At 41.0% G+C, this 16073-nt stretch overlaps 1 protein-coding gene across 3 annotated transcripts in view; it reads left to right on the top strand.

Annotated features, from left to right (window-relative positions):
* Positions 1-16073, top strand: part of DTNBP1 (dystrobrevin binding protein 1) — a 142530-nt gene that overhangs the window by 116100 nt on the left and 10357 nt on the right. For all 3 annotated transcript variants that reach the window (XM_037736011.1, XM_017521317.2, XM_037736010.1), the window contains one exon: positions 15677-15832. In XM_037736011.1, the coding sequence (XP_037591939.1) occupies positions 15677-15832 (156 nt within the window). The remainder of the gene's footprint in view (positions 1-15676; positions 15833-16073) is intronic.

The raw sequence follows: 16073 nt of genomic DNA, 5'->3' as shown, positions 1-16073 counted from the left end.
TCTCATCCCCATCTCATTAGCTGGCAGTGAAGGACTCCTGGTGGAAGGAGGGAGGGGACCAAGGCAGCTATTCATATTGCTGATTTATTCATAAGTTACTTATTCATAAACCTTCAACAGTTTATAATTGAAAGTGATATGTCCCCATTTCAAAAATATTTTCTGGAAATAAGGAGGTTTCCAGCAGATATGACCAGCTTTCAAGCATGCTGAGATTTGACTGTCACTGAACCTTTTAGAAGCAGGATATTTCCAACTGGTGGCATGAGGACATTTATAACACGAGGCCTTTGAGCCCAAAAGCATGTTGCACTTTGGATATATATTTTGTATTGCAAGTATATACAGCACTCTATTTGAAATATGTGTAAAGTTTGTGGAAAACAAAATTCAAAGCTATTTAAAGTGCTCCTGAATTCATAATAGATTTTTGTTGTCACATACTTTCTCATAAATTGCCAAATAAAAGTATACCCACTCTTAAACTTGAAAAGGTTTGAGACTTATTGTCCTAGATTAGACTTTTTGCATTACTTAAATTGAAATCAGGGCAGTATTAGTGGAAACGTCTCTAAAGGTATTGTTTTGAACATTGAGTGTTCTTCAGTGATATTCAAAATTCAAAGAAATCTAGCATCTGAATTATTCTAATTAATGTTGCAAATCATTACACTAATGGTACATTTTGTTTTGATTTCCTGGAGCTCCACTGGTGGACTGTGGGGAGCTGCAGGTAGCAGTAGTTAGGTTCCCTCACCTTTGGAAAGGAAGTTCTTGAAGTGCAGGTGGGATCGGCGAAGTCAGGAGCTGGCTCTGGCAGTGGTATGGCTTGGGTCAAGGGACAAGAGCCCTGCCCAAAAAGATTGAAAGTGATTCCTTGCTGTAGTTTTATTCCTTGCACTTCAAAGGCCTTTCGGATTCTATAGTGTCCTATGAAAATGCAAATGTCCCTGGTAGACACTAAACCTAAAAATACTCAATTTTGGCTCTGAAGAGTTGAAAGGATCTTCTCTTTTAAAACTTTTCACAAGGCTTGGTTTTGGTCGACAGCTAGCTGAGCATAAAATGCTAGAAAAAAAGATAATGCAGCCTAGTGAGGACAGGAAAATGAGCCTTAAGAGGAGACCCAGCACTGCTGCGGGGTGCCAGAGGTGGCGAGGAGGGCTAACAGAAAGGGCAGCTGCCAGGACACCACGTCCACTGCACCTGCTGCCCACATCCAGCCTGTTTCCGGATTGTGGTATTTCGGGTTCGCTTTAAAAAGAAGAAAATCACCTTTGTTTTTTGGTTAGTAGTGCTTTAATTGGAGACCCTCAGATCTTTGGAGTGTTTTCTTTGGAGTCAGTTCACCTACAGTTTTGTTTGAAGGTGATATTATTTGCAACTTCATTTTATTTTTGATCTGGCTCGTGAGAAAACAACAGTATCTTGTGTATTTCTCCATTCTGATAGTGAGGGGTTACTGTGAAAATTAGTCCACATTTGTTAAGTGGTTGCTTATTCTTGAATGAATAAGATAGAAAAATACACATTTTTAATAATTAATGAAAACTTAAATTTTACATTTGAAGGATTTTTCTCTCATGATTAAAACCCAAATCAGGTCTTAATATTATGGCCAATCACTATTCAACAGGTGTTTTTGTTTTTTAAATTAACATTGCCTTATGTTTAGATGTGCTGATAATTACTGCCTTCTTTTTTTCCTCTATGTCAAAATTTCTTTATGAGTTTATTTTTTAGATATTTCTCAGGATTCTTTTGTAAGATAGTAGCCAATTTAAATCACTATTACCATAGAAATGAGAATTGTCTTACTGAGAAAATTCTATCAACATCATTTATATACTGAAATCAAAATGTTGCAAACAAGGGGATGCTTTCAGTTTTGTGTTAAGAGTTTTCTGTTGGCAAAAAACGTCCTTCCTCCCTTCCTTCCTTCCAAATGTTATGATGTTATAAATGGGAAGAATTGTGTGTGTGTGTGTGTGTGTGTGCGCGTGCGTGTGTGTGTGTTTAAGCTCAGAGTTTAAGAATAGCAAATGCTGACCTGAATCCTGGGTGTGATCTATTTTAACACATAGATTGTGTTGAACGGCCGTGAATCCATGGCAGGTAGAGCTCTTTTAAAACTGTTTTAATATGTGATTATTTATGTTGAATAACAAGCATACCAGGTTATCAAGGTTGGAAAGTTTTTGGTTAGTTCAAATCTTTTATATATTGATATTTACCAGTCTGTCAAAGATGACCAGTTTTCAAAGTAGTTAGAATGTACTATAAAATGTTTTAATAATTCAGAAATCTCTTAAAATCTCTGAATAACTTAGTTTTTCATTGTGATTAGCTTTGTTGTTTTGATGGAGTCTGAGAGTTTTAATAGAAATTTGATTGATTTTGCATCTCTTCAGCATTGGTTGAGAGTTTTGTCCATTAGCTTTGAATACAAATATAATTTTATATTGTTTATGGGAAAATTAAATGCAGATGGCTTGAAAACTTCTGTATGTTGTCTCTGAAAATGGAGGGGATGAGAACCCACTCTTGGTTGTATCTGGAATTCAGGACAAAGCATAGATCTGTCTGGTCACGGGATTTTGCCTCCTGCTGTGTGGAAGCCACCAAGCACAGGACTGGTCATGGATTCCACAGAGTTGCTAAGGAGAGAAGCCTGCCTTAAGGGGCTTATCCATGATTGTCACCCATAGGTTGACAGCAGGCAGTGCTTATGTGTGATTATGCATTTTGGTTGCTGTTGGAGCTTTTCTGTTTTGGGTAATTTCACAGATATTTTCAAGAGTTAAGGAGATAACATTTCTGTCATTTCTAAGGATTGTGCCAGCCGACTCATCTTTGTTTCCCATTGTATAAATATTTATACAAAGTCCAAATGTAAATGAAGTAATGCAGTGGTTGCACAGATGTAGTTCACCTAGAGCAGTGGTTCTCAGGCAGTGTCGGCATTACCTGGGGTTTGGTTAGAAATGCAAATCTTCGGCCCAGATGGATTACTGAATCAGAGATTCTGGGCATGAGGTCCAGGAATCTCTGTTCCCCAGTCCCGTGAGTGATTTTGATGCTACTAAATGTGGAGAACAACTGCTTTTCTGTCTCTACAGCCCTTTTGAATGGACTTTAATAACTCATTTTCACTCACAGACACTGGCAGTTGGTTTATACTTTTTTTTTCTGAAGTCTTTTATGTGGTGTTTTAAAAAAGCCTTTGATTTCGAAAGGATTCCTGTAGTGATCTAAACTTCTTCCATTTTTCCCCTTCAAATTGTTAATAAGTAGGCCAATTCCATAGTTAAAATTCAGGAACATGTCAGATGTGGCTTAAAAATTCAAGAAATTGGGCTTTTGTCTAAATATCCATAACACAAAGCTTCTAGACTGAAGTCTTTTTTAGTCTTACCAAAAAACAAACAAAAAAGAGAGAGAAACCAGTACTCTTGCTATTTCATGTGGCATTTTAACATACTGTTTCTGTAAAAAGCGTCTTTGTCAACCTGTCATTCAATAGCATTTTCAAATGGCATTGAACCGCTTTTTCCAGCTGTAACTCATCCATGTGGGTATTTTGAATCTCCTACGGGCAGCAGCAGGCTTGGTGCTAGCTGTACTCATTGTAGGCCACCACACCCTACCCTTAACCTCCCAGCCTCGGCCTGTGAATTTGAATAAGTGTAATAATTTATGATGAAGTACATTTCTCACTGATCCATTTATCTTAAGCTTTCTGGTTCTTAACATTCTTTAACCAATAAAATGGCCAGGAAAATGAATGAAAAAATACTTTCAGGTTTTTGTTAATAATTAAATCTTATTTCCTTGAAACATCATTGTCTGACTCAAAAGGTCTTAAATTCCTGAATGCTAACCTGATGTTCATATAATTTTACTAAAAACGAGCTAGGCTTTGGGATCGCCCTTTTCTGCTCCAGTCAGAAGTAAGAAAGAATAGATTCTTAGCATTTAATAACTGGAGGTGACCTTCCAATCCATGGCATCCAGGGTGCATGGTGAGGGGTGAGTGGTGTGCTGAGACCCACCTCCGTGGGTTGGCCCTGCAGTCAGACCCCTGTCTTCTAAACTGCCTTGCCCCTCTCATAAAAGCTAAAGTGCAGTTGAGCGTTCTGTCTTAGCTATTTCTGGCAAGCCTCTTACACATCTTGTCCCTGCAGTGTTTATTTTGCTAATACTCTAATAGTGGTCATTTCCTTCAGGTAATTGATAGATATTCAAAAAGTTCCAGAATACTAAAATAGTGTTTCCGGCAACATGGTTTTAGGAAACCGCACTTCCAGTTGCTATTCCAAAGGACTTAATTTTGTGAGCAACTCAGTAGTTGCCATGAGTTCTTTGTTGTGTAAAAGTTATTCTGACCGCAAAAAACCTGACATTATTCCAAACCTGCCATTATTCCAAACTACTGTATTTTAGGTAAGGATCATCTTTTCTTAGTCGCCTGTAAAAGACAGAAGTATAGTACGTGAGTAATGTGTGTAAGGGGTGTATGTGTGTGTCTGTGTTGGAGCAAGGGTTAAGAAAAGCTCTGTAAAAAGTCACTTAACTTTCTTTGAAAACGTGTTAACTTTAGCATGCACAGAATTGTTTTTCCAAATGCCAATCCTGAGGAGTAATCGTTCTATAATACTTTAGAATACTCATAAAATAATGTATCATATAAAATAATTATATCTGTTTTGAAAACTATTGATGAAGGCTGGATATAAAACTTTTTAAAACTATAGAAACACAGGGCACAGAAGTTGATACTTTTAAAATACATGTATAAAGAAAACTAATGCCAGGAAAATACTTTTACAGGTCTCTTTTTTATCCAGCCTGAGAAAATTTGTATTCATTTGTTACAGTGGGGGCAAGAGATTGGGAGACTTTAAAAATTGTTTCATATACCTTATATGAAAACTGAGGTGAGAAAAAAATGTAACTTAAACGGCAAAAGTACAGGAAAAGTGGTTTTTAAAACTACAAGGAAATCTTATATATTTTGTCATTGTCTAACAAGTCCTCAGTTTCTGAACAGAATTTTTCTAAAATATATTTTACTAAGCTCAAATGTAAAAAAAAGTAAATTTGGAGGAAAAAAAGGAAACTGAGGGAACTAAAAGTACCTTTGGAAACAATAATTATTGAAAATGTTTAAAAGGAAGCTGAGACTTGTTTCTGACAGGCATCCACATTCTGGAGAAAAGAGAGAAAAGGAATCAGTCTTTACAGATTACGTATCCCTTACCTGAAATACTTGGGACTAGAAGTGTTTCAGGTTTTAGATTTTTTTCAGATTTTGGAATATTTGCAATGTGCACTCACTGGTTGAACATGGCTAAAACAAAAAACTGAAATCCTAAATGCTTCCATGACCATTTCCTTTTAGAATCATGTAGGTGCTCAAAAAGACAGATTTCAGTTCAGGGATACTCAACCTGTGTTACAATTAGTAGGTCCCAGCAAATGCTGGCAAAGATGCAGAGAAACTAGCTGATTCACACAGTGATGATGGGGATGTAAAATGGAATATAGCCTCTCTGGAAAAGAGTTTGGCAGTTCCTTTCAAAACTGAAAAATGAACTTACCATATGACCCAGCAATTGCACTCTTGGGCATTTATGCCAGAGAAATGACTTATTTTCATGTAGGAACTCATACACAAATGTCCATGATAGATTTATTCTTAATAGCCAAAAGTTAGAAACAGCCATTCAGTGGAAATGGTTAAACTGTGGTACATCCATACCATGAAATTCTACTCAGGAATTAAAAGGAACAAATTATTATGTGCGTAGCTTGGGGAAACCCCTAGGCAATTATGCTGAGTGGAAAAAATCCAGTCTCAGAAGGATATATAGTACATGATTCCATGTATATAACATGTGAAATAACGTAGTTATAGATCTGGAGTCCAGCAGAGTGTTTGGGGAGGGAGGGCATGGTTATAAAAGGGAACCTGAGGGAGTCTTGTGGTGGTACTATGTTGTTGTGATGCTTACACAATGCTGTGCATGTGATAAGACTGCCTGGAGCTGTATGCGTGTGCACACACACAGTGCACGTGTGACTAGTGAAATGTAAATAACTTTGTGGACTGTACCCATGTCAACTGTTGGGTTTTGATATTCTACCAAAATTTTATAAGTTGTTAGCATTCAGGGGCATTCAGGATGTACATTTCTAGATAACATCCTATGACCCTATAATTATTCCAAAGTAAAAAGCTTTAAAAATGGGGTATTGTAATTTCATATAGTCAACCTAATAGTGGGGAAAATCCCTGATGGGTATACACCAAAATACTAGTTGTAGTCATCTATTTATGGTGATTACAAAGGGACTTTCATCCTATTATTTGTGGAATAACTTTTTATGGCTAAAGTTTTCCTCAATATACATAGTTCATGCATCAAAAACACCATATTAAACAAATGAAAATAGGTCGGGCACAGTGTCTTATGCCTGTAATCCCAGCACTTTGGGAGGCTGAGGCGGGCAGATTACCTGAGGTCAGGAGTTCAAGACCAGCCTGGCCAACATGGTAAAACACCTTGTCTTCACTAAAATTACAAAAATGAGCCAGGTGTGGTGGGGCACATCTGTAATCCCAGCTACTGCGGAGGCTGAGGCACAAGAATCGTTTAAACCTGGGAGGTGAAGGTTACAGTGAGCAAAGATTATGCCATTGCACTCCAGCCTGGGCAACAGAGTGAGACTCTGTCTCACACACACACACACACACACACACACACACAAAGGCAAATAATTAGAAGCATAAAAATATTCTGTCGGGCATGGTGGCTCAGGCCTGTGATCCCAGCACTTTGGGAGGCTGAGGTGGGCGGATCATGAGGTCTAGAGATTGAGACCATTCAGGCCAACATGGTGAAAACCCATCTCTACTAAAAATATAAAAATTAGGTGGGTGTGGTGGTGCATGCCTGTAGTCCCAGCTACAGAACCTGGGAGGCAGAGATTGCAGCGAGCCGGGATCACGCCACTGCACTCTGGTCTGGTGACAGAACGAGACTCCATCTCAAAAAAAAAAAAAAAAAAAAAAAAAAAAAAATTTATAGGTCCCAATTTTTAAAATCTGTTCCGCTGACAGAATTTAATGTGGTCTTCTAGTGGTTATGTAACTTGACAGACTGTTTGCAATTGTTTTCATCAAAAAACAGCTTGTAAAGATGTTTGTTTTATTTGTGTTCAGAAAATTGTTTAGAGAGTTAGAGATTTCACAGTTCTCTCTTGATCATGTCACATGTAATATCACAAAACTCATATTCTCTAACTCAATATAAAAACACCTGAATTGTAAATATTTAAGTTAGTTTAGTCTTATTTATCTTGAATGAACAATGCCTTTTTTTTTTTTTTTTTTTTTTTTTTAAAAAGACAGAGTCTTGCTCTGTCTCCCAGGCTGGAGTACAACGGTGTGGTTTCGACTCACTGCAACCTCCGCCTCCCAGGTTCAAATGATTCTCCTGCCTCAGTCTCTCCAGTAGCTGGGATTACAGGTGCCTGCCACTGTGCCCGGCTAAGTTTTGTATTTTTAGTAGAGATGGGGGTTTCACCAGGTTAGCCAGGCTGGTCTTGAACTCTTGGCCTTATGATCCACCTGCCTCAGCCTCCCAAAGTGCTGGAATTACAGATGTGAGCCACCACACCTGGCCCAATGCTCTTATCTTTAATATAATGTAGAGATTATTAAAATTTTTCCCAGTTCATATTTAGCAAGTGTTACACTATTTCTCTTTTAACATTTTGAACTCTTAACAGAGAGGTTCATCCAGTTTTCTACACATGACTCATTTCCTCCCTCCCAGAGGTTTGGGAGCCTTTTTTAGTTATTAAAACCTCACTATTTTATTACCTCTCTCTGTTAAAAGACTTAGTTCTAGAATATGTTGAATTTATTCCTGAAATGAACTTGATGGGTTTTGTAATTTCATGTATCTTGTGCTACCCTTATGCCCCCATTAAAATGTATAATTGAGAATTGATTATATCATCTTCACTGTTAATGAAATTTTTTGTTGTTTTGAGTAATTATCCATTTGAAATTGATAGTGGTAGTTTAAGTGGAAGCTGCAGTCAGATAAAACTTGAGCAATGTTCTGGAGTTGAAATAAAAAGACAGAGACCTGGGTTGATAATAGAATTAAATAATTACTCCTGACTTGCCGTAGAAAAACTACTGCATCTTGTTTTGAATTTTTTCTTTTTAATCTGAAGTCCGTTTGTCGAAATTCTTTACATCTTTGTATTTGTCTGGCTTTCCCTAGTATAATAAATGGCATCTTAATATGAGCAAGGGATCATTTTTCCTTGTAGAAATTGTTCTGTAATTTAGATTTTTCAGTCCTCATTCTAAAATTCAGATGTTAAACCTCTAGATTTGAATTTTTTCCTTCCATCATTTCACCACTCCCAAATTTGGTTGTTTTCTTGATGCAGGCTCAGTTGATGATTTCAGTAGACACAGCACAATTAGGACATCCTCATTCAGTCACATCGCTCAGGGAAAATCTCCTAGCTGCTTGGCAGCAAAGCTATTTTGAAATGCCTGCTATGTGCTTTATCATAGTCATCCTGAATACGTGACTGGTATACTCGGTTCTCAGTGAAGCTGCCTTAGTGCTCAGCACCCCCCCCCCCCGAGATACAAAAGGGCTCTGAAATGAAGTGGGGAGCTGATGAGGACAGCTGGAGAGGTTTCAGAAACTAGTGAGGAACAAGTTTTATTTAATTTTAATTTTTTTTTTTTTGAGACAGAGTTTCCCTCTTATCACCCAGGCTAGAGTGCAATGGCACCATCTCAGCTCACTGAAACCTGTGCCTCTTGAGGTCAAGCCATTTTTCCAGCCTCAGCCTCCGGAGTACTTGGAATTACAGGTGTGAGCCACTATGCCTGGCTAATTTTTGTATTTTTAGTAGAGGCAGAGTTTCGCCATGTTGGCCAGGCTGGTCTCGAACTTCTGACCTCAAGTGATCCACCCACCTTGACCTCCCAAAGTTCTGGGATTACAGGCATGAGCCACCATGCCTAGCCCGAGGAACATATTTCATGTTTTAAAACGGAAAACAGTGGTGTTTTTTCTTCTACTTTTTTTTTGAGATGGAGTCTTGATCTGTTGCCAATCTGAAGTGCGGTGGCGCAATCTCGGCTCATTGCAACCTCCGCCTCCCAGATTCAAGCAATTCTCCTGCCTCAGCCTCCCAAGTAGCTGGAACTACGGTTGTCCACCACCAGGCCCAGCTAATTTTTTGTATTTTAGTAGAGACAGGGTTTCACCATGTTGGCCAGGATGGTCTCGATCTCCTGACCTCGTGATCCGCCTGCCTTGGCCTCCCAAAATGCTGGGATTATAGGTGTGAGCCACCATGCCCGGCCCTTTTCTTCTGTTTTTTAAAAGTCATTTTGAGTTTCCTAATCTAACCCCTCTTCCCCTGTGAATGTTGAGACATGATTGGATTTCATTCTGATACAGAAAAAACAGATAAAAAAACTAAAGGACCAATAATTCAGCAACACGAGAGAATCAAACTTCTAAAGCAGAAGTAGTCTTGAATAAAATGAAATGTTTTCTATGTTATATATCTGTTGAAAACATAATTCAGTTAAAACAAGATATTCTTTAATTAAAACCCCTTTGATGATTTCTGCATTGATCTTTGGTTTCAAGCTGCCTATTCTGGAATTATTTTTTAAAAGAAGATTAGCTGAACTTTGAAGTACTTGAAGCATACTTAATATATTTTAGGGTTGACTTATTCTAATACACTTGGCAGTCATGAAGCATTTGAACAGATACATTGACAACTGAAGCGAAAAAAGTGAAAAGACATCTTCTCCAGTTCAAGTTTTTTTCTTATGAGTACACTCTAAATTCCTTGCAGATTTATTAAGAGTACTGAAAGGTAACTAATTCTTAAGTATCTGACTGGAACCCAGAGCAGGTGATTTCAGCGCATAGTGAATCCTGGTTCTTGGTAAAATTTCCTATCACTCCCTCTTCAAGAGGCTGTTGTTTAAATAATGTTGGTATTAATATTAGCTGCCACCGTTGGCCAACACTGTATGCTGGTGATTCCTATTTGCTACCTCATTTAATCCTGCCAACAACCTTATGAAATAGGTGTTGTTACTGCACTTGTATGGAGGGGGAAGTTGCAACTCAGGTGAAATCAGTTGTGTGGAAACAGAGTGTGAGACTAGGATTTTGCAGTAGGTCCTTTGGGAGGCGATTCCAAGAAGCAGGAGGAAAGGACAGTGAGGAGGGGAAGCTGCTAAAGCCAGTGAGGATGTGCCATCCTACCAGGATCTCTGAGAAGCATTTAGAACACATCCTACAATTGTCCACCCAAAGGATGTTAGACTAGGGACCTGAAATGCTGACCTCTGTCACCTATGGGTTAAGAGCTGCCTTAATTCCATGGAACTGCTGGGCTGTGCTGGCTTAGTGGTTCCCTGAGATTCAGAGACTACTCTAACCAGAAAAACATAGCCACACAGGCCTGGCCTTCAGGTGGGACCCTCCGTACATCCCAATGAGCACGGACAAAACTGGCTCCTCTGGCTGCAGCTGAATGTAGAGGTAGCCTGGAAGGCTGTGCTGAGAGGTGCTAGGAGTGTAGGACCTGAGATGGGCCCAACCCAAAACCTGTGAGCACAGAAGCTCTTCCCACTGTGGTAAATCATCTCTACATAAACAGGTCTGAGAGGAGGGTGGCAGGACATGGAGACAGGGCATCTGGTAAAGGCAACAGTGTGAGCACAATGCACAGAGGAAATATTATACATGTGATTACATGCTAATTGGGAAAATTTGCTTTTCCTGTATTGCTCTGGTTAGCATTAGTTTGTGTTTCTTGCATGTATGTAGATCAGACTATAAGAAGGAAGGCCACAGTATTCTAAGTATTAGACACTATACCTAATTGAGATGATAAACGCCATCACTGGTTTTACGGTCTGCCATGCATACAAGCTTATTGAACTTGGGAGTTGTGAGTGTGGTGCTGGGAATATGGGGGTGGGCGGGACCTTATTCACCTTGTCCATTGTAAGAGCTGCTGTGTTTGTAAACAGTTTTGATAAGGCTCCTAAGATGTTGACACTCCCCTGAGATGAACCAGAGGGAACATTGCCTTGGGGGAAATGGTTTGTTACAATGTATCCCAGAACAAAAGGTACTGAAGCTTTCTACAGATGTCTGGATCTTCCGGAATAATAGCATCCTTTCATCTTGCCAAACTCAGCAGAGCAGGTGCCTGCCACAGCCACAGGGGAGGGGTTAGGAAATATTTACATAAGGGAAGGCACTCAGGTTGTCCTTTTTCAATTTTACAGTCAACCAGATTCCATCAGGGACCTGGATTCATACAGACAGCCTGTTTGGAGTACTCCCACATTGCTGTATAATAGTTAACCACAAACATAACAGTTTAAAACAAAACAAACAGCTTCCAGTATGTAGGGGAGAAGTCCAGGCAAGGCATTACTAGGTTCTCTGCCCAGTATCCCATGAGGCTGAGATCAGGGGTTGCAGAGCTGTGTTCTTTTCTGGAGGCACTGGAGAAGAATCTGTGTGCGGGCTCTTCAGGTCATTGCCAGAGTTTGGGCTCCTAGTGATTGTGGGATGCAGGCCCCGTTTCTTTCACCTGCTGTCAGCCAGGGGCTATTCTCAGACCCCGGATGCCACCTACATTCCTTTCCACATGGCCCCCTCCATCCTCCAAGCCAGCAGCAGATAGTGGCCCTGTGTCAAATCCCTGTCATGCTTCACATCTTTCTTCAGGAAGGCCCAATGCCCTTCACAAGCCTAGGTAGGCCAGGCTCACCCAGACATTCCCCCTTTGAGGAGTCAGCCATGCCATGGACATCACCTAGGCACAGGGTAAAATCCATGCCAGCCCCAGGCCTAGGGAATGTGGGGCAGGCATACCCGGGAGCAGGTCTCAGAGCCACCTTAGGATTCTGCCTGCACCCCTATGAAGTACAAAGGACTTAAGATCTAAAAGCAATTTAGAAATAATCCTTCACCCATGTACCAGGTCAATAATGGTAAATGTCTGACCCTGATTTCATTTTTTGTATTCTCCATCCATGCTGTATTAGTTGATTTCACATGGCTATAAAAAAATACCTGAGAGGGTATTTCACTTAGCATGTGGGGATTACAATTCAAGATGAGATTTGGGTGGGGACACAGAGCCAAACCATATTATTCTGCCCCAGGCCCCTCCCAAATCTCATGTCTTTTCACATTTCAAAACCAATCATGCCTTCCCAACAGTTCCCCAGTCTTAAGACTTTTGGGTTAATGCTGGAGTGAGTTAAGTCAAAAGTCTCATCTGACACGAGGCAAGTTTCTTTGGCCTAGGTGCCCTTAAAACCAAAAGCAAGTTGGTAACTTCCAAGATACAATGATGGTACAGGCATTGGATAAATGCTCCCATTCCAAATGGGAGAAATTGGACAAAACAAAGGGTCTGTAGGCCCCAAGCAAGTCTGAAATCCAGCAGGGCAGTCATTAAATCTTAAAGCTCCAAAATAATCTCCTTTGACTTCATATCTCACATCCAGGTCACACTGATGCAAGGGATGGCTCCCATGGCCTTGGGCAGCTCCTTCACAGGGTGGCATTGAGTGCCCACATCTTTCTAGGTACATGGTGCAAGCTATCGGTGGACCTACCATTCTGGACTCTGGAGGACGGTGGTCCTCGTCTCACAGTTCCACTAGGCAGTGCCCCAGTAGGGACTCTGTGTGGGGGCACCAACCCCACATTTACCATTTGCACTGCCCTAATAGAGGTCTTGAGGGCTCTGACCCTGCAGCAGACATCTGCCAGGACATCCAGGCATTTCCATATATCCTGTGAGATCTAGGCCAAAGTTTCCAGACCTTAATTCTTGACTTCTGTGCACTCACAGGCCCAACACCATGTGGAAGCCACCAAGGCTTTCAGCTTGCACACTCTGAAGCAATAGCCCAAGCTGTACCTGGGCCCCTTTTAGCCACAGATGGAACTAGAGCGGCTGAAATGCTGGGTGCCATGTCCCAAGGCTGCACAGAGCAGCCCAGTGCTGGGCCTAGCCCATGAAACCATTTTTCCTCTTAGGCCTCTGGGCCTGTGATGGGAGGGGCTGCTGCCAAGATCTCTGACATGCCCTGGAGACATGCATTGCCTTGGCACTTAACATTCAGCTCCTCATTACTTATGCAAATTTCTGCAGCGGGCTTGAATTTCTCCCCAGAAAATGAGTTTTTATCTTTTCTATCACATCGTCAAGCTACAGATTATATAAATTTTTATGTTCTGCTTTTCTTGTAAACATAAGCTCCAATTTCAAATCATCTCCTTGTGAATGCATAAAACTGAATGCTTTCAGGATAATCCAGGTCATGTCTTGAATGCATTGCTGCTTAGAGATTTCTTCTACCAGATACGCTTAATCATCTCTCTCAAGTTCAAAGTTCCACAGATCTCTAGGGCAGGGGCAAAATGCCACCAGTCTCTTTGCTAAAGCATAGCATGAGTGACCTTTACTCCAATTCCCAGTAAGTTGTTCATCTTCATCTGAGACCACCTCAGTCTGGACTTCATTGTTCAAATCACTGTCAGCATTTTGGTTGAAACCAACAAGTCTCTAGGAGGTTCCAAACTTTTCCACATCTTCCTTTTTTTTTTTGAGCCCTCCAGACTGTTCCAGCCTCTGCCCATTACTCAGTTCCAAAGTCCCTTCCACATTTTCAAGTATCTTTACATCAAGATCCCACTCTCTACAGTACCAATTTACTATAATTAGTCACTGTTCACACTGCTATAAAGAAATATCTGAGGCCAGACGTGGTAGCTCACACCTGTAATTCCAGTACTTTGGGAAACTGAGGCAGGCAGCTCACTTGAGTTGGGAGTTTGAGACCAGCCTAGCCAACATGGCGAAACCCTGTCTCTACTAAAAATACAAAAAATTAGTTGGGCATGGTGGTACTCACCTATGATCTCAGCTACTTGGGAGGCTGAGGCACAAGAATCACTTGAACCCAGGAGGCAGAGGTTTCCGGGAACTGAGATCATGTCACTACACTCCATCCTAGGGAACAGTGAGACTCCAGCTAAAAAAAAAAAAAAACTGAGACTGGGTAATTTATAAACAAAATAGGTTGAATTGACTCACAATTCTGCATGGCTGGGGAGGCCTCAGGAAACTTACAGTCATGACGAAAGGGGAAGCAGGCACCTTCACAAGGCAGTGTGTGAGCATGTGAAGGTAGAACCATCAGACACCTACACAACCATCAGATCTTGTGAGAACTACTCACTATCATGAGAACAGCATGGGGAAAACTTCCCCCATGACCCAGTCACTTCCCTCCCTTGACATGTGAGGATTATAGTTCCATATGAGATTTGGGTGGGGACACAGAGCTAAACCATATCACATGCCTTGAGGAAAGGTTAAACCACTGGCAAGTGTTTAAAGCTGGGAGATTTGGGGTTCTTGCTTGAATGACCAGGCCAAGGTTATGTTAGTGTTTTTGCCTTGTATATTACTTACTCAGGCCTACCTTGAAAGGTCATTGGGCACTTAAATGTTATAAAATTATTTTACATCCTTTCGTATCAATATTGGGTTAATATTTCCCAAATTTTCAGATAAGAAGGTTAACTGAATAGGTTGGGTGGTCAAAAAAACACTAAAAAGCCAAGACTAAGCACTTTCTAATACACCATGATGGCTACATACCTACCTTTTCTTCCTCCAACTTTTTACTGTGGTAAAATACACGTAAAATTTACCATTTTATGTGTACATATAATTTGTAAGTGTACAGCTGAGTGGTATTAAATATATTCATGTTCTACATTCATCACCACCATCCATCTCCCTTTCATCTTGTAATACTGAAAATCTATACCCATTAACTACTAAGCCCCCATGCCCTCTCCCCAGCCCTGAGAACCCCACTCTTCCTGTCTCCATGAACCTGACTGCTCTTGGTACCTCATGTGAATGGAACCAAACAGTATTTGCCTTTTTGTGACTGGCTTATTTGACTTAGCATATATGTTCAAGGTTCATCCATGTTATAGTGTGTGTCAGAATTAACTTCCTTTTTAAAGGTGAATAATATTCCATGGTTACATACTTACTCTTAACAAACATTTCTTGAGAGCTGTGTGCCAGGCACTGAGTGGAGCTGAAATGAGTCATATATGGTCACAGTCTTACAGGGACTCCAAGTCCTTAGCAATTGCATTGCAATTTGTAAGTCAGCTGCAAAAGTTTAAACACAGGGATGTGGTAACAGCTGGATGGAGCAGCAGGTCCCACTGGAGTTAGAAGGACTAGCTGAGAAGCTGATCTTGGAAGGCGAACAGCTGCTTGTGACTGACAAATGGGCGATGCAGGTGGGAAGTTCGTTCCGGCAAAGAGAACAGCACATGTAAAGGGCCTGGCCGCCCACGTGTGGGGAAGAAGTGCAGCAGATTGGGGGGCAAGGAGGCCAGCTGTACATGCAGTCGGGGCACCAGCCCGTCTGTCAACGCTATGTGACACCATCCACTTAGAGGGTGGCTGTGAGCAGCTGTTTATACCCATTTCCTTAGTCCCTTTTCAAACCCTAACCCGGGTCATTCTGTTTCCTCAGCTGAACTAGATGCAGAGCATGCCCAGAAGGTCCTGGAAATGGAGCACACCCAGCAAATGAAGCTGAAGGAGCGGCAGAAGTTTTTTGAGGAAGCCTTCCAGCAGGACATGGAGCAGTACCTGTCCACGGGCTACCTGCAGATCGCAGAGCGGCGAGGCAAGTGGGGGCCGGGGCTACTGGGGCGAGGACTTGCTGGCTGTGCAGGGTGGTATTAGGCCCCTCTCCCCAGAGCAGGGTGTGGGGCATAGTCCTAAGAAGTCCCGTTCTGTTATTAGACTCCAGCAACCAAAATGTGTACGTCGGGCCATCTCTGTCTTGCACTTATTTTGCCTTTCCTAATCAGTCTAGGCTTTAGTTAAAGATATATATATATATATATTTTTTTTTTTTTTTTTGA

Source organism: Cebus imitator, unplaced genomic scaffold (assembly GCF_001604975.1).
Source record: "Cebus imitator isolate Cc_AM_T3 unplaced genomic scaffold, Cebus_imitator-1.0 Scaffold21, whole genome shotgun sequence".
Taxonomy (NCBI): domain Eukaryota; kingdom Metazoa; phylum Chordata; class Mammalia; order Primates; family Cebidae; genus Cebus; species Cebus imitator.
This window is presented reverse-complemented; position numbering and strand designations above follow the sequence as displayed.